Source organism: Rana temporaria, chromosome 4, assembly GCF_905171775.1.
Source record: "Rana temporaria chromosome 4, aRanTem1.1, whole genome shotgun sequence".
NCBI classification, from domain to species: domain Eukaryota; kingdom Metazoa; phylum Chordata; class Amphibia; order Anura; family Ranidae; genus Rana; species Rana temporaria.
Genome location: NC_053492.1, coordinates 453,815,541 through 453,838,018, shown reverse-complemented (window position 1 = coordinate 453,838,018; position 22,478 = coordinate 453,815,541). Strand labels below are relative to the sequence as shown.

At 47.5% G+C, this 22,478-nt stretch overlaps 1 protein-coding gene across 1 annotated transcript in view; it reads right to left on the bottom strand.

Moving 5' to 3' along the window:
• PPP1R21 (protein phosphatase 1 regulatory subunit 21) overlaps positions 1-22,478 on the bottom strand; it is a 98,650-nt gene that overhangs the window by 7,557 nt on the left and 68,615 nt on the right. The window contains exons 16-20 of the mRNA XM_040351592.1: positions 21,345-21,437; positions 17,275-17,490; positions 14,822-14,857; positions 10,280-10,396; positions 8,299-8,397 (exon numbers count right to left, since the gene is read on the bottom strand). Of these exons, the coding sequence (XP_040207526.1) occupies positions 8,299-8,397; positions 10,280-10,396; positions 14,822-14,857; positions 17,275-17,490; positions 21,345-21,437 (561 nt within the window). The remainder of the gene's footprint in view (positions 1-8,298; positions 8,398-10,279; positions 10,397-14,821; positions 14,858-17,274; positions 17,491-21,344; positions 21,438-22,478) is intronic.

Here is a 22,478-nt window from a genome sequence, read left to right as displayed (position 1 = left end):
ATCATTATGGGTCCCCAGTCGCCTATCGGATAGGCCTGGGCCGGGTACCACGCGGTACAGGAGATTCAGTTTCCTGTGTTCCCGGCTGGACTGAAAGGAAGTGAGCACTCAGTGTGCACTTCCTGTCAGTCTGGCCGGGACCCGGAAACTGAATCCCCTGTACCACGCGTGGTACTCAGCCGGACTGACAGGACTCCAGGAGGAAGGAAAAGGAGCTCGGCCACGCTATAGCCTGGGATGGGGAAGTTGGGGGCCCCAGGCAAGCTCGGGGCCCCAAGCAATTGTTTGTTTTGCCTGTCCTGTAGCGACGGGCCTGTGCAGCCTGTACAGTGTGCAGCAACCCCTAACTCTTTTGGGTTGCCTAAAGTATTGAAGCTCTACTGGGCCATCTTAAAAATTTAAGCCTACGCATTCTTACAAATCAAATCATCTGAACTGTCAAAAGAGATGGGAAGCCAAAACTGTGAATGGTATGTGTGTGCTCCAGGTTCTCTTTTACAGTCTGCTGTTAATAAAACGTCCATGTATCTTCCTGACAGTGCGCACAAATGGCAGACTACATTATTCATGTCCAACATAGGAGACTGGAACAGCGCTGATGGCAATCTGTATTCTTCAACATAAAGGTCATCAAGGAACGGAGAGCTCAGGGAATGAGAGGCGATAACAAGAGGGGAGAATGGGATGAAAGGCATTAATACACAGAGGAAAAGACGAAATGCTATTTAGAAGGCATTTCTATAAAGTGACGGAGCCTGATGAGTGAACCGAGCAGGAAATCAGCGGAGATGTCCAATATTCTCCTCTACGTGATGGCAGAATTCGCACCAGAAATGTCTACAAAAAGCTTATCTGCCACCAAGCTAAAGGATCATTAAAGTCTTCAAGGGGAAGCCGGCCATTCCATCATAACACACAACATATATTTCACATATCCATTTCTGCTCCTTTATTATCCTGCTTTATTAGATTTAGAAAAATAAATCTCAATAATGTTAACCAAGTCTGCTCCGTTCATGTTTCAAGTATAGTCTGTAAACATGTGTTTTTTTTGTTTTTTTAAAAGCCAGTGGCGTGTGAACACACCCAAAAACTCCACCCGGTGCCAAAAAAAAAGTGCACACGCATAAAGAGTGACACAAAACATGCAACGGGTGTTACATGATCCTGCCTAGAAGGACCTTACCCTGATCCCCCGGGGTATTAGGCTCAAGACGGGGACCGAGGTACTCACTAGGTCCATCTGGCCGAAACTAAAACAGACGCCTTTCTCTGGAGGGTCTGCCGAAACAGACCCACCCAAGTACTCGGTGGGGATCCCCCGAACGGAGACCCCCATGAGAGAGGATGAACCAAGCCAGAAGGCCATGTCCGCAAAACCAAGCCAGAAGGCCGTGTCCGCAAAACCAAGCCAGAAGGCCGTGTCCGCAAAACCAAGCCAGAAGGCCGTGTCCGCAAAACCAAGCCAGAAGGCCGTGTCCGCAAAACCAAGCCAGAAGGCCGTGTCCGCAAAACCAAGCCAGAAGGCCGTGTCCGCAAAACCAAGCCAGAAGGCCGTGTCCGCAAAACCAAGCCAGAAGGCCGTGTCCGCAAAACCAAGCCAGAAGGCCGTGTCCGCAAAACCAAGCCAGAAGGCCGTGTCCGCAAAACCAAGCCAGAAGGCCGTGTCCGCAAAACCAAGCCAGAAGGCCGTGTCCACAAAACCAAGCCAGAAGGCCGTGTCCACAAAACCAAGCCAGAAGGCCGTGTCCACAAAACCAAGCCAGAAGGCCGTGTCCACAAAACCAAGCCAGAAGGCCGTGTCCACAAAACCAAGCCAGAAGGCCGTGTCCACAAAACCAAGCCAGAAGGCCATGTCCACAAAACCAAGCCAGAAGGCCATGTCCACACCCTCTCAAGACGATCAGGGTAGGCCCGAGGACACACACCCTACTAATGACACCGTGAAAAAACGTGCAACATCAAACAAAACAAATGGATAAAAGTGACAAACACGGGGAATAAATAAAAAGAAAGTGGGGAGAAGGAAGGTGGGAGAAGTGAAAGTGACCATTGTGTATCACAATGGCCGGCCCTTTCAGCCAAGAATCAAAAATTCCTCTGGTCCTAGCCAAAAGGTTCGGCCCTAGAGGCAGGTGCGAAAAAAGGGTGTAGTGAAGTGACCAAGGTGCCAAAACTCTAAGTGCCCCTCAATACTTGTGTGAGCTATGGCACTCCTTTTCTCTCAACCCTGACCAATAGCCTGAACTGATGCAGCCCACTTCCCCCACCAGGAAGGGGTTAGAGCTCTGAGAGCTTAGGGAGAGCCCCAATCGCTGAGCTCCACCATCGCTCCCACCTAATTATATTCGAGTTTGTACTAACCAAACCAACCCCCCCCCCCCCCCACCCAGAACTGAGGGGGCCGTCTTTCTCTACCAAAAAACTGGCAAGGGTGGCAACCGATTCGAAGCATCAAAAAGTACGTTACAGCGGCGTAGCGTATCTCAGATACGCTGCGCCCATGCAATTCTACGTGGATCTGCCCCAAAATAGATAGGTTGGGCTTAACTGGTAAAGTGTATGGGCCTTTTTACATTTCTATAACACAACTGAGTATGGGATTGTGAATATAGGATTGTACATTTTTTTTTTCTTTTTATTGAACTGGGTGGATTTTTTTCAACTAGACTAACCATGTAAAACCTTTACAGTAGGAATACAAAAAGGAAATGTCGCTATTCCAAATCTGCTCCACCGGAACTTCTTTTGCTCCCAAACTGCAAGTCGATTTTCTCCTTGACCCCTTGTACCCGCGTTCTACGATCAAACCCTCCGAGACCCAAACTTCCAGGACACTGCGGAGGCTTGCAGGAAACAATGCAGAAAAAATGGTTCAATCGTAATTCACTTATGTGAGATCTGCTCCTTGTTCAATAATTCTCTTTTGCAGACGAGCAATACAGCCGAGGAAAAAAAAATGCTTCACGAGCTTTAATGATACGATAAATAATCAATGGCTCGCTCTTCTCCGTAACAATGACAATGTGCTGGACGTACAGCGAGAACAAGATGCAGCGTCTGACAACATAATCATCCGTCTGATAGAGGAAAATGAGGAATGGATCCAGATAAAAACGCTCTTTGTTAGTTGACATCTTGTTGTGAGATCAGTTAATATCCTCCAGAGAGCGACTTTAAAGTCGCTTTAAAGCTTTACTACATCAAAACAATCCCCTGGCATGCAATTTAAAGAGGATCCCCCTCACTCCAAAACTTAAAGGAGTTGTAAATAAAATAAAAAATTATGCTGAAATGACTGTTTACAGGGTATAGAGACATAGAGGTAGATTCAGGTAGGGAGCGCGTATTTGTGAGCGGGCGTCGCGTATCCCATTTACGCTACGCCTCCGCAACTTTGACAGGCAAGTGCAGTATTCACAAAGCACTTGCTCCGTAAGTTGCGGCGACGTAGCGTAAATAGGCCAGCGTAAGCCCGCCGAATTCAAATGTGGAAGATGTGGGAGTGTTTTATGCAAATGTATTGTGACCCCACGTAAATGACGCTTTGTACGAACGGCGCATGCGCCGTCCGTGAAAGTATCCCAGTGCGCATGCTCCAAATTAACCCGCAAAAAGCCAATGCTTTCTACGTGAACGTAAATTACGTCCAGCCCTATTTGCGAACGACTTACGCAAACTACGTAATGGACGGAAAATTTTGACGCTGGCCCGACGTCCATACTTAACATTGGCTGCACCTCATATAGCAGGGGTAACTTTACGCCGGAAAAAGCCTTATGTAAACGGTGTATCTGTACTGCGACGGCCAGGCGTACGTTCGTGAATAAGCGTATCTAGCTGATTTACATATTCTAGGCGTAAATCAGCATACACACCCCTAGCGGCCAGTGTAAATATGCAGTTAAGATACGACCGGCGTAAGTCTCCTACGTATCTTAGCAATATTTAAAGTGGAGGTTCACCCAAAAACTAAATTTTTAACATTAGATTGAGGCTCATTTTGTGAAGGGGAATCGGGTGTTTTTTTTTAAATCGAAGCAGTACTTACCGTTTTAGAGATAGATCTTCTCCGCCGCTTCCGGGTATGGGCTGCGGGACTGGGTGTTCCTATTTGATTGACAGGCTTCCGACGGTCGCATACAGCGCGTCACGATTTTCCGAAAGTAGCCGAACGTCGGTGCGCAGGCGCCCTATAGAGCCGCACCGACGTTCGGCTTCTTTCGGCTACTTGTGACGCGATGTATGCGACCGTCGGAAGCCTGTCAATCAAATAGGAACGCCCAGTCCTGAAGACCATACCCGGAAGTGGCGGAGAAGATCTCTCTCTAAAACGGTAAGTACTGCTTCGATTTAAAAAAAAACACCCGATTCCCCTCCACAAAATGAGCATCAATCTAATGTTAAAAATTGTTTTTTGGGTGAACTCCCGCTTTAAGCGTATCTCAGCTTGAGAATATGCTTAAATATACGACAGCGGGGATTCGGACTTACGACGGCGTATCTACTGATACGCCCATCGTAAGTCTACCTGAATCTGCCGCATAATTGTTAATCGATTCCTTTTAAAAACTATTAAAAAAAAGATAAAAGAATCAATCATAGAATGTACCTGTAGTTTCTAGTTTCGTTTTTGCATGTTGTTTCCTGCCTCTCTGCTGTACAGAGCCACAGAGCCAATACAGGGCAGTGATGGTTTGGAAAACGAAACGGATTGGTGCTGAGGGGTTTTAGACACACAGTAATCACACCTCCTTGATTAGTGACCACAGAGAGAAAGCTCCCAGTACTGTGATTATCAGGAAACAGACAATCAGGAAGTGTGAGATCAGAGAAGAATTACAGCAACTTGAGAGCAAAAACGAACAATGAGGACATGAAAACAGCACTGCATTAAGGTATAGGAAGCTATTAAGAAAAAAAAAAAATAAAAAAATTCCTTTACAAACCCTTTAAGTGTGTGCTAATGCAACCTCCCCCCCCCCCCCCCCCCCGACCTCTTCACCAATGGAGGACGCTAACAATTTATTAAAATTCAGCTCTGGACCTCCCCCTGCCTCCATTCTTACCGAGGCAAAAATCATGTGTATTATGTCCGTAGCCTCCTGGGATATCTACGTCAGACATCCTAGGAGGCATTGACATCCACAGAGCAGCAAGGAGGAGGGCAGAAGTGGCACCTGCGTCAAAGGCCCAGCCAGAAAGATGGCGGCTCGGGACCAGGAGTGCATTGCTGAGCGGTGGGTTACTGCAGGACAAGGCTTGATTTGCTGCAAGACAACCAAGCATGACAGGCAAGGCTGGCCACAGACGGACAATTAAAAAAAAAAAAAAAAAAACAACAGATTCCACACAAGCGAGGTGGAAATGGGAATCCTCCCCTGCTATGTTATTGTATTTTAACAGCGGGGACTCTTCCACTGTCCGAATACACCGATCAAAGTTGCAGCATGCTGGTCGAGAAACATTCGATCGTTCGATCAACTTATGCCGAGCAGGAACGGCCATACAGAAACTGAAATTCCGGCAGTCCCCGGTGAACCAGCCGATTTCCCATCCATCTATGGCCAGCATTGAGCTACGACTAAGGCTAATACCGAAACGCGTCAACGCTATTGTTTTACTGTCACTTCAAGGATTACAGTTTTGTCGGCTATTCTTACTATTTCTGGCCAGCTTTACCTCTTGCTGACCCGCTCATTACAGCTGTACTGCGAGTGGGTGGCACCGCAACTTTCTGGTTTTGGGGGGGGCGTACATGCACGAGCCTCATTCTGTGATTGGACACAGCACAAGTTTTTCAGCAGGGTACAGCCGATAATTATGGCTGTACACCTGCTGATCGCCTGTGGTCAATTGCTCCTGAGCTGCTCTGTCTGCGTCTATTGACACAGATAGGACGGGCTCAACTCTGCCGCCCAGTCATAGGATTTTGTTTACAGCAGCGGGAGCGGATCAATCTGCCCAGTGAGGAGGGACAGAGCCAGGAGAGCTGCTGCTCTCATGCACAGCGCTGGATCGGGAATGGGCTCAGGCAAGTATAAGGACGGTTGGGGGGGGGGGGGGGGGGGGTTTACCTTAATGCATGGTTGAGTAAAGAACTTTAGCTTTTATAACCATGTAAAGTCTTATTCTTGTTGCAATGACTGTCTAAATAAAGTTTTATAATGTTTTTTTTTCTCACAGTCAGATGACTGCAATTTTCCTGAATACGGAGCGGCCGGTGGGCGCGTATCTTCCCAGTGCTCACGTCACTGCCGAAAGTGACATATCTTCACTTGCACATTTCCAAGCCAGCTCTAATAGCATCAGGCAAAAAAAAAAAAATCATGGCATCCCTTTCCAACAGCTTTGTGGAGTTCAGAGGAGCAGATACACTGTAGGCGGTGTCTGGGGATGGGAGGAGCAGAGTAGGATGTGCACTGTCACAGCTTCTCATGCATTAGGACGCAGAGGCGTACGAGAAAGCAACATGCAGCAGCATTGTGAATGAGAATTGGAGTCCCGACAACACTAACAGGAAGCGTCATTCCTTTAGGGTAGGGGTCTCCATACTTTCTAAACAAATGGCAGTTTACTGTGCTTTGGACTTTAGGGGGGGCAGGACTGTGGCCATTGGGCATAGAAAAGGTCTGGACGTCAGTAGTAAAAAAACAATGCCCCATCCTTGGTGACAGTGGGCGGAAGAGCGCCCCATCCTTGGTGACAGTGGGCGGAAGAGCGCCCCATCCTTGGTGACAGTGGGCGGAAGAGCGCCCCATCCTTGGTGACAGTGGGCGGAAGAGCGCCCCATCCTTGGTGACAGTGGGCGGAAGAGCGCCCCATCCTTGGTGACAGTGGGCGGAAGAGCGCCCCATCCTCGGTGACAGTGGGCGGAAGAGCGCCACATCCTCGGTGACAGTGGGCGGAAGAGCGCCACATCCTCGGTGCCATTGGGAGGAAGAGCGCCACATCCTCGGTGCCATTGGGAGGAAGAGCGCCACATCCTCGGTGCCATTGGGAGGAAGAGCGCCACATCCTCGGTGCCATTGGGAGGAAGAGCGCCACATCCTCGGTGCCATTGGGAGGAAGAGCGCCACATCCTCGGTGCCATTGGGAGGAAGAGCGCCACATCCTCGGTGCCATTGGGAGGAAGAGCGCCACATCCTCGGTGCCATTGGGAGGAAGAGCGCCACATCCTCGGTGCCATTGGGAGGAAGAGCGCCACATCCTCGGTGCCATTGGGAGGAAGAGCGCCACATCCTCGGTGCCATTGGGAGGAAGAGCGCCACATCCTCGGTGCCATTGGGAGGAAGAGCGCCACATCCTTTGTGCCATTGGGAGGAAGAGCGCCACATCCTTGGTGCCATTGGGAGGAAGAGCGCCACATCCTTGGTGCCATTGGGAGGAACTGTAGACCATCCTTGGAATCTTGGCCCTTTATTGGTGTCAGTGAGGAGATACATGCCCCATTGTTGGTATCAGTGGATGAAAGGGCCAGATAAATACAAGCAAAGGGCTACAGTTTATAAAAACCAATGCATTAGGGCAATAAAAGAGGATTTTATAGAGCCTAATGTTTAGGACACATCCTGTTGTGTCTTTTTTACATGTACTGTATGTATGTTTTAACATATTGCTGGAAAAACGTAATTTTATACTTACCTTGTGTATGTTAAAGCGGAGTTCCACCAAAAAAATAGAACTTCCGCTATAAGTGACGGTGACCCCCTGACATGCTACATTTGGCATGCAATTTTTTAGGGGGTGGGTTTTTAGAGGCACCCAGCTCCCACTTCCTACCCTGGCACCGGAAGGAAAATCTCCTCTCCCTCCTTGCAATCTTCAGGGAAACATCACAGGTCCCAGAAGATTGCCCGGCAATTCACAGCCCGCAGCGTGGCTCACGCATGCGCAGTGCACACCCGGCTGTGAAACCAGCCGGGTGTGCACTGCGCATGCGTGAGCCACGCTGTGAAACCACAGCTGAGCGCGCGTTAGAAAGCATGTTAGAAAGCGGGTGCCGCAAAGAGGAGGGAGAGAGGAGCGAGGCTTCTTGCACCCCTATCGCTGGACCGTGGGACAGGTAAGTGTCTGATTATTAAAAGTCAGCAGCTACACTTTTTGTAGCTGCCGACTTTTAAATAGGTGGAACTCCGCTTTAAGCCTTTGTAGGGTACCATGAAAGTCCATAATGGCCTCAATGCACCATTTTCTCTAAACATTCAGCTTCCAGTGAGAACGTATGGGGGGGGGGGACATATTATACAGAAAAGGAAATCATGAATAGATGGGGGGATGGGTACTCGCCATTCTTACCTGTAATCTGCTGATGCTCTGACTTGCCGACTTTGTGTCTTCTGTTAAACTCTGATTGGATTTCTCCGCTAGCGCTAATCTTTTAGCAAGAGCTCGGCACTGAAAGTCAAGCAGGGAAATGTAAAGTTACTATTTACAGCAATACCTTAATCAATCAAAAGACAACAGTAAATGCAGGAAATGGCGGCTGCACAACCCAACCATTACTGATCTAATGCCTGTGGATGTCTCCGGGAGAGTCTTCAGCATCTGACACTTCCACATGTGCCACATTCCCCCTCTGCACAAAGTACTTCCATCTGCTGGTCTCTAAGGGCCATATTCTTAAACAAGTTACGCCGGTGTATCTACTGATACACCGGCGTAAATCGAATTTCCCGCCGGCGTATCATTATTTTGTATTCACAAAACAATATATGCCGGATTTAGGCTAGGATCCGACTAGTGTAAATCACTTACACTGTCGGATCCTAAATGTAATTTCTCCGCCGGCCGCTAGGTGGCGTTTACGTTCAGGTCTCATTTGTTTATGCAAATGAGCCTGATACGCCGATTCACGTACGAAATTGCGTCGCGTAACCGTCGCTAACGTCGTTTGCGTAGGCGTAAGGTTACCCCTGCTATTTGAGGGGTAACCTTACGCCAGTCCCACGTAGGCCATGTTAAGTATGGCGTCGTGTCCGCGTCGTGTTTTCCTGTCGGGTACGTCGTTTTAGTAAGTCGTCCGCGAATACGACTTTACGTCAATGACACACACGTCGGCGTCATAGAAGTTTTACACCGAGAACTGGAGCATGCGCACTGGGCTATTTTAAGCCCGGCGCATGCGCAGTTCGTTAGAAACGGGGGCGCGCTTAATTTAAATACAAGCCGCCCCCTTGGATTTACGCTGCCATACGCCGGGCCATTTCCACCACGCCGCCCCAAACTACGGAGCAAGTGTTTGGGGAATACAGCACTTGCTCCTGTAGGTTGGGAAGGCGGAGTGTAAATGGCTTACGCGACGCCCGCCCAAAAACTACGGGAATATGGCCCTAAGTCTCCATTCACATCTATGCAGTGCTTTTTGCATTTTTCTACCGCGACTTTGCGCTTTTTTTGGGCAAATTTGTTGTTGGGCAGATTGTAAAATGCAAATTGTGGAAAAATATGCACTGCATGCTTTTCTCTCAGCTTCTCAATTGAAGTCTATTGAACCAAAAAAGCAACGATTTGTGTTAAAAAAAAAAAAGTCCCTGTCCTTTCCAAAAATGTAGAGGCGCAAAAATGCATTGGTGTGAACGTGTCCTATAGGAAACAAGTTAAAAATAACGTCCTGCGTGTCTGCAAAAATGCATTGGTGTGAACAGAGTCTTAAGTCTCATACACATGTATAGATTTTCCACAGACAAAGGCTCTGACTTTAGGAGATTATGGGGGACAATAGGAGATTATGGGGGACAATAGGAGATTATGGGGGGGCCCCCGGGACAATAGGAGATTATGGGGGGGCCCCCGGGACAATAGGAGATTATGGGGGGGGCCCCGGGACAATAGGAGATTATGGGGGGGGCCCCGGGACAATAGGAGATTATGGGGGGGGCCCCGGGACAATAGGAGATTATGGGGGGGGGCCCCGGGACAATAGGAGATTATGGGGGGGCCCCGGGGCAATAGGAGATTACGGGGGGGCCCCCGGGGCAATAGGAGATTATGGGGGCCCCCGGGGCAATAGGAGATTATGGGGCCACACAGTATACACACACAGTATACACACACTTAGAAGGCACTGGAGAGGTAGGGCAGCTATAATCTTGGAATTTTTTGACCATTTTTTTTTACATACCTTGATGGGCCCCCCGTGTGGCATGGGGCCCTCGGGCAGTGCCCGAATGGTCAGTCTGCCCCTGGGGTACATTTTCTGGAGGGCAAGTGGTTAGTTTCTACAAAGCAGTTATGTGACGGAATGCCAAGTCCCCCTCCGCGCGGATTGCGCACATACCTCTGCATGGAAATGGACAGACTTGCTGTCAGCCAGCTGCAGCTGTGTGGTGAGATCCGCTATTCTCGTCATGTAGTGGTTTTTTATCAGCGCTTCCCTGGAGTCCTGATCTGGGACCTGCTCATGACAGAGAGGGAATTACTTTTAGAATGACCAGCCGGTCTGAAAAGTGCTGATCGACATCTGAACTGTCAGTCACTCTCTTATCTAAATCAATACTCGCCTCAGCGGCACAGCCAGCGAGGGGAGAGAGACTGCCGCGCTATTCTATCAGACCTCTTATTCAACAAAGCACTGTATAGAGGAATGATAATATGCAACGCCCAATAAAACCTCCACAATAAGATTTTAGCTTATTCAAGTAGATGGAAACACAATTACTGAGCTTTGATACAAGCTGTACCATGTTATTGTAATATTTAACCACTTCTATACTGGGCACTTCTCACCCCCCCCCCCCTTCCTGCCCAGGCCAATCTTCAGCTTTCAGCGCTGTTTAAATGACGAAAATTGCACGGTCATGCACCACTTTACCCAAACAACATTTTTTATCATTTTGTTCCCACAAATAAAGCTTTCTTTTGGTGGTTTTTGATCACCCCTGTGGTTTTTATTTTTTGCTAAACCGATTAAAAAAAATAAAGTTTTTAATTTTTTCTGTTATAAAAAGTTGTAAATAAGCATGTTTTCTCCTTCACCGATGGGCACTGATAAGGCGGCACCGATGGGCACTGATAAGGCGGCACCGATGGGCACTGATAAGGCGGCACCGACTAGAAGTGATGGGCACTGAGTGGCACCATTTGTGGGCACAGATGGGCATCCCTGGGTGGCATACCTGGTGGTCATCAGTGGTGGCATCCCTAGGGGGGGGGGGGGGGTGTGCTGATAATCAATCAGCACAGACCCCCCGTCAGGAAAGCAGCCGATTGGCTCCCCTCTATGGCGTCTGTCACGGCTCTTCCTGTTTACATCGTGATCAGCTGTGATTGGACACAGACGATCACGTGGTAAAGAGTCTCCGTCAGAGAGCAAGCCACGCCCCCCACCCTACAGCAAAAATCACGCCTTAGGGTACACTTAACCCCTACAGTGCCCACCTAGTGGTTAACCCCTTCACTGCCAGTGTCATTTTCACAGTAACCAGTGCATTTTTATAGCACTTTTGCTGTAAAAATGACAATGGTCCCAAACATTTGTCAAAAGTGTCCGCCATAATGTCGCAGTCGCGATAAAATTCACAGATCGCCGCCATTACTAGTAAAAAAAAAATAATAATAATAATAATAATAAAAATGCTATAAAACTATCCCCTATTTTGTAGACGCTATAACTTTTGCGCAAACCGGTCAATAAATAAATGCTTACTGCGTTTTTTTTTTTTACCAAAAATATGTAGAAGAATACGTATCGGCCTACACTGAGGGAAAATTTTTTTTTTTTATATCTTTTTGGGGAATGATCATTATCGCAAAAAGTAAAAAATATTAAATTATTTTCAAAATTGTCGCTCTATTTTTGTTTATAGCGCAAAAAAAAAAAACTGCAGAGGTGATCAAATATCACCAAAAGAAAGCTCTACTTGTGGGGAAAAAAGAACGCCAATTTTGTTTGGGAGCCACATCGCACGACGGCGCAATTGTCAGTTAAAGCGATGCAGTGCTGAATTACAAAAAGTGGCCCGGTCATTAGCAACAAAATGGTCAAGGGCTTAAGTGGTTAAAGAATTATGGACAGTACAGTGCAGGAGTCAATATTATCACATTCTGTAACCCAAAAAACAAACCTTGGTTAAAGTCATTGTAAAATTATGTAATCTGTTTTGTAAAAAGATTATATAATGTGCAGTGTGTTTCCTTTTGTAACCTTATTTACAGGGCAGCTGGGCGCTCACGTGACCTGCTGGAGATGATCTTCCCCGCTCTGAGCACTGCAGAGGGAGGGTCTGCTGTCGTCAGCCGGGAGGAGAAGAGATCACGTGAGGGCAGGTCACGTGAGCGCCCAGCTGCCCTGTAAATAAGGTTACAAAAAGGAAACACACTGCACATTATATAATCTTTTTACAAAACGGATTACATGTTTTTACCACGCCTTTAACTAGGGCTTATATTGCAGCTATCCCTGAAAATCACGCTAGGTCTTATTTTTCGGGGTAGGGCTTATTTTTGGGCAATCAGGGTAGTTGATTCTTTCATCAGTAGTGCCGACTCATGTCCCATGCGGAGTGACACAAACTGCACTCCCCCTCTTATCCCGGCTAGCGGAGTGGTGTTAGCAGCAGAAAAGAGGAGGTCTTTAGGTCAGTGTGAAGCAATACACCGGGCAGAATAGTATTGGGCCGATTTCACACTGGTACACTGTGGCTAACCCACACCGCGGGAGCAGTGCATTGTACCTGCAGGTTTGCTGTGCTTAGCCATACACTTCTATTATATCCTGCTTTTTTTGGCCCTCCAACTTGTACGTGCGAACGAGCCCTAAGAGTGCAGTTGTCGAATGCAACCAAGGGCTCATTCACAAGTGCAGCAGGCACTGCTACTCCTCTAAAAAGTGATCCAAGTGTGATGACAGGTGGTGAGGGGGAAATACGTTGCCTCCTCACCACCCGATTCAAACCCATAATTCCTGTGCAATGCACATGATAGTGACATGGTAGTACGGTAATTCGAGTTTTCAATCAGGTGTGAGAGCTACACTGTTCCCGGAGATCTTTGATTTCTCCCATGTTGTTCAGGTAGATCTCCACCTCTTTAACCACTTAACGCCCGCCGCACGACTATTTACGTCCGCAAAATGGCACGGACACGCAGAAGGGCGTATATATACGTCCTTGCCTTCTAGCGCGTGGGGGGTCCGATCGGGACCCCCCCCCCCCTTGCTGCGTGCGGCGGGCGGATTCCCTCGGGGAGCGATCCGGGACGACGGCGCGTCTATTAGTTTATAGCCGCTCGGTCGCGATCGCTCCCCGGAGCTGAAGAACGGGGAGAGCCGTATGTAAACACGGCTTCCCCGTGCTTCACTGTGGCGGCGCATCGATCGTGTCATCCCCTTTATAGGGAGACTCGATCGATGACGTCAGTCCTACAGCCACACCCCCCTACAGTTGTAAACACACACTAGGTGAACCCTAACTCCTACAGCGCCCCCTGTGGTTAACTCCCAAACTGCAACTGTCATTTTCACAATAAACAATGCAATTTAAATGCATTTTTTGCTGTGAAAATGACAATGGTCCCAAAAATGTGTCAAAATTGTTCGAAGTGTCCGCCATAATGTCGCAGTCACGAAAAAAAAAAAAAAAAAAAAAAAAAAAAAAAAAAAAATCGCTGATCGCCGCGCCATTAGTAGTAAAAAAAAAAAAATTAATAAAAATGCAATAAAAATATCCCCTATTTTGTAAACGCTATACATTTTGCGCAAACCAATCGATAAACACTTATTGCGATTTTTTTTTACCAAAAAAAAGTAAAAAATATTGCATTTTTTTCAAAATTGTCGCTCTATTTTTGTTTATAACGCAAAAAATAAAAACCGCAGAGGTGATCAAATACCACCAAAAGAAAGCTCTATTTGTGGGGAAAAAAGGACGCCAATTTTGTTTGGGAGCCAAGTCGCACGACCGCGCAATTGTCAGTTAAAGCGATGCCGTGCCGAATTGTAAAAACGCCTTTGGGCATTTAGCAGCATATTGGTCCGGGGCTTAAGTGGTTAAGGTTGCCTACCTCCGACATATACACTATATTACCAAAAGTATTGGGACATCTGCCTTTGCATGCACATGAACTTTAATGGCATCCCAGTCTTAGTCCGTAGGGTTCAATTTTGAGTTGGCTCACCCTTTGCAGCTATAACAGCTTCAACTCTTCTGGGAAGGCCGTCCACAAGGTTTAGGAGTGTGCCTATGGGAATGTTTGACCATTATACCAGAAGAGAATTTCTGAGGTCAGGCACTGATGTTGGATGAGAAACCTGGCTCACAGTCTCCGCTCTAATTCATCACAAAATGCATTCTATCTGGTTGAGGTCAGGACTCTGTGCAGGCCATTCAAGTTCCTCCACCCCAAACTCGCTCATCCATGTCTTTATGTACCTTGCTTTGTGCATTGGTGTGCAGTCATGTTGGAATAGGAAGGGGCCGTCCCCAAACTGTTCCCACAAAGTTGGGAGCATGAAATTGTCCAAAATGTCTTGGTATGCTGACGCCTTAAGAGTTTCCTTCACTGGAACTAAGGGGCCAAGCCTCTTTTTTACCGAAGATAGCGACGCCTCCACCCGAGAGTGCCGACATCGCGGGCACCCAGGATAGGTAAGTGTCCTAATATTAAAAGACAGCAGCTGCAGTATTTGTAGCTGCTGACTTCGGCGGAGCTCCGCTTTAGGACAAATCATCAGTGATGGTTGCCATTTTTCTATCCTATTAACATCCTAAGAGCAAATGACAAACACACTTCCAGAGACCCTCATCTGTCAAGCCAACAGTGTCTGTGTGCCCCCGAGTATGCTCGCTCTCTATATTACACAGAGGAATGCCATATACTGTACCTGCTGGATGTCGACACTTGTGGTTAACATGCCGATCTGTAAGGAAAGCAAGAATAAAAAAAATATAAGGACACATTATATAAAGAGATAAGAACGTAGGAATAAATGAGTTAGATATTTTTTAACCACTTCATTACTGGGCACTTAAACCCCCTTCGTGCCCAGACCAATTTTCAGCTCTGACGCATTTTGAATGACAATTGCGTGGTCATACAACACTGTACCCAAATTATATTTTTATCGTTTTTTTTCCCCACAAATAGAGCTTTCTTTTGGTGGTATTTGATCATCTCTGCGGGGGTTTTTTTTGCGCTATATACAAAAAAAAGACAGAACATTTTGAAAAAAAAAAAAACACAATTTTTTACTTTTTGTTATAATAATATCCCAATTTTTTTTTATTTTTTTTTTTTATATTTTTTTCCTCGGTTTAGGCCGATACGTATTCTACATATTTTTGTAAAAAAAAAAAAAAAAATCGCAGTAAGCATATATGGATTGGTTTGCACAAAAGTTATAGCGCCTACAAAATAGGGGATAGATTTAGGATTTATTTTTTATTTTTTACTAGTAATAGCAACGATCTGCGATTTTTTTTTGTCAGGCCTGCGATATTGCGGCGGACATATCGGACACTTTTGACACAATTTTGGGACCATTCACATTTATACAGCGATTAGTGCTATAAAAATGCACCGATTACTGTATAAATGTGACTGGCAGGGAAGGGGTTAACACTAGGGGATGAGGAAGGGGTTAAATGTATTCCCTGGGTGTGTTCTTACTGTGTGTGGAGGGGGACTGACTGGGGGAGGTTGACTGATGCTGTGTCCTTACATGTGAGGTATGGCCAGGAACGTTAGAGCGAGAGCAAAAATCTGAAGCTCTCCTCTAACTCTAAACAGGTAACCTGTAAACAATTTTTAAAGCGTAGCCTATGGAGATTTTTAAGTACTGTAGTTTGTTGCCATTCCAGGAGTGTGCGCAATTTTAAAGCAGAACAGGCTAGGCATCCATTTACTTGGCATATCATCATCTTTCACATTATACAAAATAAGTGGGCCAACTTTAGCATTTTTTTTTTTTAATTCATGAACTTGCTGCACAAATACCGTGCGACATAAAAAGTTGTAACCACCACCATTTTTTCCCCTAGGGCCTCTGCTAAAAAAACATAATGTTTGGAGGTTAAGAAATTTTCTAGCAAAAATAAAAAAAAAAATGATTTTTACACGAAGGAGCGGAGAGAGTGCCAGAATTGGCCTGGATGGGAAGTGGTTAAAGCCCTCATATGCTGGTAGCACCAATAATGTAGAATGATTGTACAGTGGAACCTCGGATTGCGAGTAACGCGGTTCATGAGCATTTTCGCAATACGAGCACTGTATTTTTTTTTTTAATTCTGACTCGGTTTGCGACTGTTGTCTCGCAACACGAGCAGGATTCAAGCCAAAGCGGTGTGCAGTACCGCGTTTGGCCTGAAGTGTGTGTGGGGGCGGAGTCAATCCGAGCCGTTCAGAAATGCTTGGAAATAATCAGGGCCAGATTCACGTAGCCCGGGCACAACGTAAACAATTTAAGTTACACCGCCGCAAATTTCCCAAGTTAGTGCCCGATCCACAAAGCACTTACCTGGAAATTTGCGGCGGTGTATCCTAAATCCGTCCGGCGCAAGGCGGGCCCAATCGAATGGGGCGAGTCCCATTTAAATTAGGCGCGCTCCCGCGCCGGACGTACTGCGCATGCTCCGTTGGGTAAATTACCCGACGTGCATTGCGCTAAATTTGCTTTGACGTTAACGTAAATGGCGTCCAGCGCCATTCACGGACGTCTTACGCAAACGACGTTGATGTTTAAATTTCGACGCGGGAACGACGGCCATACTTAACATGGCTTAAGACAACTAGGGCTCAGCCCTAGTTTTACGCGGCGTAACTCGACGGAAACGACGTAGAGTTAGATCGACGGGCCGTTCGGGGATCGCTGCAAGTATTCATTTGCATATTCTACGCCGGCCGCAATGGCCTCGCCACCTAGCGGCCGGCCTAGAATTGCATCCTTAAGATCGGACAGTGTAATTCAATTACACCTGTCGGATCTTAGGGCTATCTATGCGTAACTGATTCTATGAATCAGCCGCATAGTTAGAAACAGAGATACGACGGCGTATCAGTAGATACGCCGTCGGATCTCGTTTGTGAATCTGGCCCTTAGTTCCTGAGCCTTTCTGATTTCAGCCGAGATGTCCTCAAGCCTTTCCGAAGGCTGCCCCCCCTCTGGTCACATGCGGTATTGCGTGCCATTAAAGTCAATGCGGAACTAATCATTTTCGTTTCCATTGACTCGCTTTGATATGCGATTGCTTTGGATTATGAGCATTCTCCTGGACCGTAACCCAAGGTATCACTGTATACTCAATAAATACCTTTTTTATTATTATTTATATTTCTTACCATACTGGCAGCACTAACTTCACTGGAACTGTCCTTTCTGTGTATTAGGGAATTTTCCTGTTGCTGGTCCCCCTCCAGCCCCTTGCCGGGGTTCTTCACAAGGTCTGCTATCCTATAAGATTCTTTCTCCAGCTTGATCTTGGCCAACTGAGCTTCCAGCATCCAGTGCTCCTTCTCCTGTTCCAGCTTGCCCATCTTCTCCAGAATTTGCTGCACCTGTTTATACAGAGACATTAGTCCTTTGTAAGTGTAACGGAATGACCCGGGACACCCATAGACTTTGTGAGGATGGGGGATACTCCTGTGTCAGCGGGCATGGGGTGGCAAGTGAATCATAATTCATGTATTACATGAGATGGGACATCACTGATAGTTCGTATTGCAGGATTTTGAGATACTGCAAGATGTTGGCCCAACCAGTCAATAGTGACTCATTCTATGATTAGCCCTGACTAGCGACATGCTAATTGAGTCAGGGCCTGGAAGACATACCATTGTCCTTGTGTAAAGGTGTTAAACCCAGGTCTGCTCCCAGAACTCTAATTATGCATGCTAAATACTGTTTATGTGTGATAACACTGTCTAAAGCCTAGTGATGCTCAGAGGTGTGAATAGGTGTCAAGCTGTATGCGGAGACGGAACGTCTGCCTAGGGAACTCAGTGTGTGATGGGGTTTTAAGTTTGTTATGCTGTTAATGAAGGCATGTGCAGTGATTAGACATGATAATTATAGGCCGGCGCCGACCTGTCTAGAATGGTTAGTAATTAGCCTTAGTGTGTGGGTGGGGAGTTGATTGTTCCTTTAATGCCTTGCACGGTATATAAGCTGAGAAGAAACCATTAAAATTGTCTTCATTTGAAACAAGTACAGAGCTGCGTGTCTTGTCTTGATTCTGGGAAAATGGGAGGCCTGCTGGTTTGTCTGTGTGTCAGATGAGCTGTCGTAGTTGATGGAAGGTCGTAAACGGTGGTGACCGTTACAGTAAAACACATGAAACAAATGAAAATTACTTCTATTGCATCCAATATACTGCTGGAATCTGAAGGCATCCCCTCCTTGTGTTTCCAATCTGACCAAAGTTGTAATGTCACCAACACTGAACAGAGGGGTCTTAAGACCAGATTGTTCTTCATGAAAGGGTAAAATAACAACAGGTCCTCTTAAAAAAGCATATCCCATTCACAAACACACATTGATACCTTATTGGTCATCTGTTGGAGCCCTTGAAAACGGCCAGTACTTTAAGGTATGGGGGAGCATGTGACCTTCACCAGAATATAGGGATCAGGCCTCAGCGGCCAATAGCCAGCCATGCCTGAAGACCACCAAATGGGATACGGGAGGAAGAAAATGTACCCTGTGTGTAAGCCCACCAAACACTGGCACAGCTTTACATACAGACATGGCAACGGGGAGCGCAAAGAGCTCACACAGGATTTTGACTTGGCATTCCCACAGGCAAACATGGCAGCACAGGCGAACATGGAGTTTGCACAGGGGTTAGACTCCACTTTTCCACAAACTCTGCAAACATAGTGGCCAGGACAAGCATGCAGCTTACACTGAGGTTTAATCAGCCTTTCTACAGGAAGACACGGAGCTTACACAGGGGTTCGGCTCTGCATTTCCACAGGCAAATATGATGGCCGGGGAAGCATGGAAGCTACACTCCACATTTCCACAGACAGACATGGGACTGGGGGCAGGCATGGAGCTTACACAGGGGTTAGACTCTATTACCACAGGCAAGCATGATGTCGGGGGCAAACATGGAGGTTAAATTCTACTAGCTAGATTCAGAGAGGGCGTCCTAACTTTGCGGCGGTGTAGCTTATCTTGTTCACATTACGCCGCCGTAAGTTAGCGAGGCAAGTACATGATTCACAAAGTACTTGCCTGCTAAGTTACGGCGGCGTAGCGTAAATCGGCCGGGCGTAATGGCGCCTAATTCAAATTTAGCTAAGGGGGCGTGTTTTATGTTAATGGGGCTTGACCGGACGTGAATGACGTATTTTGTATCCCAGTGTGCATTGCGGCAAAGTACGCCGCACGGTCCTATTGATTTCGACGTGGACGTAAAACCCTATTCACGGACGACTTACGCAAACAACGTAAAATTTTAAAAAATTTCGACGCAGGAACGGCGGCCATACTTAACATTACTATTCCAGCTATTTGATGGAATATCTTTAGGCCTGATAATGCGTTACGTAAACGGTGTATCTGTACTGCGTCGGCTGGGCGTACGTTCGTGAATAGGCGTATTTAGCGATTTACATATTCTACGCCGACCTCAAGGGAAGCGCCACCTAGCGGTCAGCCTAAAAATTACACTTTAGGATACGACGGTGTAAGACACTTACGCCGCTCGTATCTGAGCCTAATTTAAGCGTATCTGGTTACCAGAATACGCTTAAATTAGCGCCAACGCAAATTCAGACTTAGGCTGGCGTATCTACTGATACGCCAGCCTAAGTCTCTCTGAATCTAGCTATACATTTTCACAGGCAGACATGATGACCTTAGCAATTATGGCGCTTACACAGGGGTTAGACTCTGCATTTCCACAGGCACGCATGACAGCTGGCACAAGCATGGAGTTTAGACCACGTGTTTTCACAGGAAGACATGCAGAGTTTAACCCCTGTGTAAGCTCCATGTCTGGCTGTGGAAACACGTAGTCTAAACTCCACGTTTGTGCCGGCTGTCATGCTTGCCTGTGGAAATGCAGAGTCCAACCCCTGTGTAAGCTCCATGCTTGTCCTGGTCACCATGTCTGCCTGTGGAAACGTAGGGCCAGATTCACGTAGGCGAGCGGCGGCGTAATGTATCGTAGATACGTTACACCGCTGCAAGTTTTCATCGCAAGTGCCTGATTCACAGAGCACTTGCGATGAAAACTACGCCGGCGGCCTCCGGCGCAAGGCGGGCCAATTCAAATGGGCGTGTGCCATTTAAATTAGGCGCGCTCCCGCGCCGGACCTACTGCGCATGCTCAGTTGCGCAATTCCCGTCGTGCTTTGCGCGCCATGACGTCATTTTTCGAACGGCGTCGCGTAATTCCGTATTCCCGGACGGCTTACGCAAACGACGTTCATTTTTAAATTTCGCCGCGGGAACGACGGCCATACTTTAGACAGCAATACGTTTGCTGACTAAAGTTAGGGCACCCAAAACGACGACTAACTTTGCGACGGGAAACTAGACTAGCGGCGACGTAGCAAACGCGAAAATCCGTCGTGGATCGCCGTAACTCCTAATTTGCATACCCGACGCTGGTTTACGACGCAAACTCCCCTCAGCGGCGGCCGCGGTACTGCATCCTAAGATCCGACAGTGTAAAACAATTACACCTGCCGGATCTTATGGATATCTATGCGTAACTGATTCTATGAATCAGTCGCATAGATAGAAACAGAGATACGACGGCGTATCAGGAGATACGTATCAGGTACGCCGTCGTATCCCTTTTGTGAATCTGGCCCGTAGAGCCTAACCTCCATGTTTGCCCGGCCATCATGCTTGCCTGTGGAAATACAGAGTCCAACCCCTGTGTAAGCTCCATTTCCACAGGCAAACGTGACAGCAAGGGCAAGTATGGAGGTTACACTCAGCTTTTCCACAGGTAAACATGGCAACCGAGGTGAACATGGAACTTACACAGGGCTTAGACTCTGAATTTTGACAAGCAAACATGGCTGCCAAGGCAAGCATGGAGCTTACACAGGTGTTAGACCCCCACATTTATAAAGGTAAACATGGCGGCCGAGGTGAGCATGCAGCTTACACAGGGGCCAGACTCCTCACTTCCACAGGAAAACATAATGGCAGGAGCACACAGATGAGGGGTCAGTGGGTGATCTATCAAGAGATCATATCACCCTAATAGGACAGTATAGGAAACACAAGTCTCATGGTTGCACAGTGGACCACCCATTTCTGCTCTTCTCATCCCCCCCATTGGCTTTTACCTTGTACAATCACCTGGAGCAGCCATTATACCACACAACCCATGCCTGGTGCATACGCCTTATTCCAGGGTGAGGGCACTGATTTCATCCCGACGTACCTGTTGGGCCAGGCCTTCTCTGCTTTCCGTGGAGCTTAGCAGGACTCTGCGATTCATCAATGCCTCTTCATAAGGCACAGAGTCCGGGCAGGTCTGTAATACAGAAAGGCTCATCAGTGTCACAGTAATTACAGAATATTAGGATTAGATTGTCTGTAACCAGAATACACAAAATGTTTACCAATCTTCTCCTTCACAAGTCCCTAAAGTTTGTATAGAGCTTTTTATTATTAGTAGCCAACACGTTTCAGGGGCTCAGCACCCCCCCCCCTCATATCAGGGCTAAAAAAACAATAAACTGGGTGTGATGCAAGGGGGAGGGGGGCAGTGCTAGAGGGAAGGTGATGTGGAAGGGGGCAGCGCTGGGGGGGGGGGATTGATGTGAAAGGGGCAGAACAAAACTATGGTGGGAGGAGGGTTGTGATGTGGAAGGGGGCAGCGCTGGGGGGGCGTAGGGGGGGTTGATGTGAAAAGGGCAGAACAAACTATGGTGGGAGGAGGGTTGTGGTGTGAAAGGGGGCAGTGCTGTAGGGAAGGTGATGTGAAAGGAGGCAGCCATGTCGGGGGGGGGGGGGGGGGGCTGCTGTGATGAGGGCAAAGCAAACTATGGTGGGGGGAAGCAGGGCTGAAGGGAAGGTAATGTGGAAGGGGGCAGCAATGTTGGGGGAGGGGGGAGTTAATGTGAAGAGGGCAGAAAACTATAGTGGGTGAAGAGTTGTGATAGGGGGGTGATGTGAAGAGGGCAGAACAAACTATGTTAGGAGGAGGGTTGTAATGCGAGAGGGGGGCAAGGCTGTGAAGAGGGCAGAGCACACTACTATGGGGATAAAGGAAAGCTGGGAGCTCAATCTTCGGCAATGAATAACCAGGCGTGGTACAAAATAATACACTACTATGGGGAGGGGGATGATAGTGGGGCAGTGCTATAAGGGGATGATGTAACCTGGGGCAGTGTGAAGGGGTCAAAGAACAACACTGTGGGGGGGGGGGGTTGTGATAATGGGGGAAATGCTATAAGGGGGATGATGTAATGGGGGCTGTGCTATAGGGGAGCAGTGTGGGGGGGGGGTGTAATTTGAAAGGGGGCTGAGGGCACTGCTGTGAATAGAGGAGGATCTGATGTGAAGGGGTGGG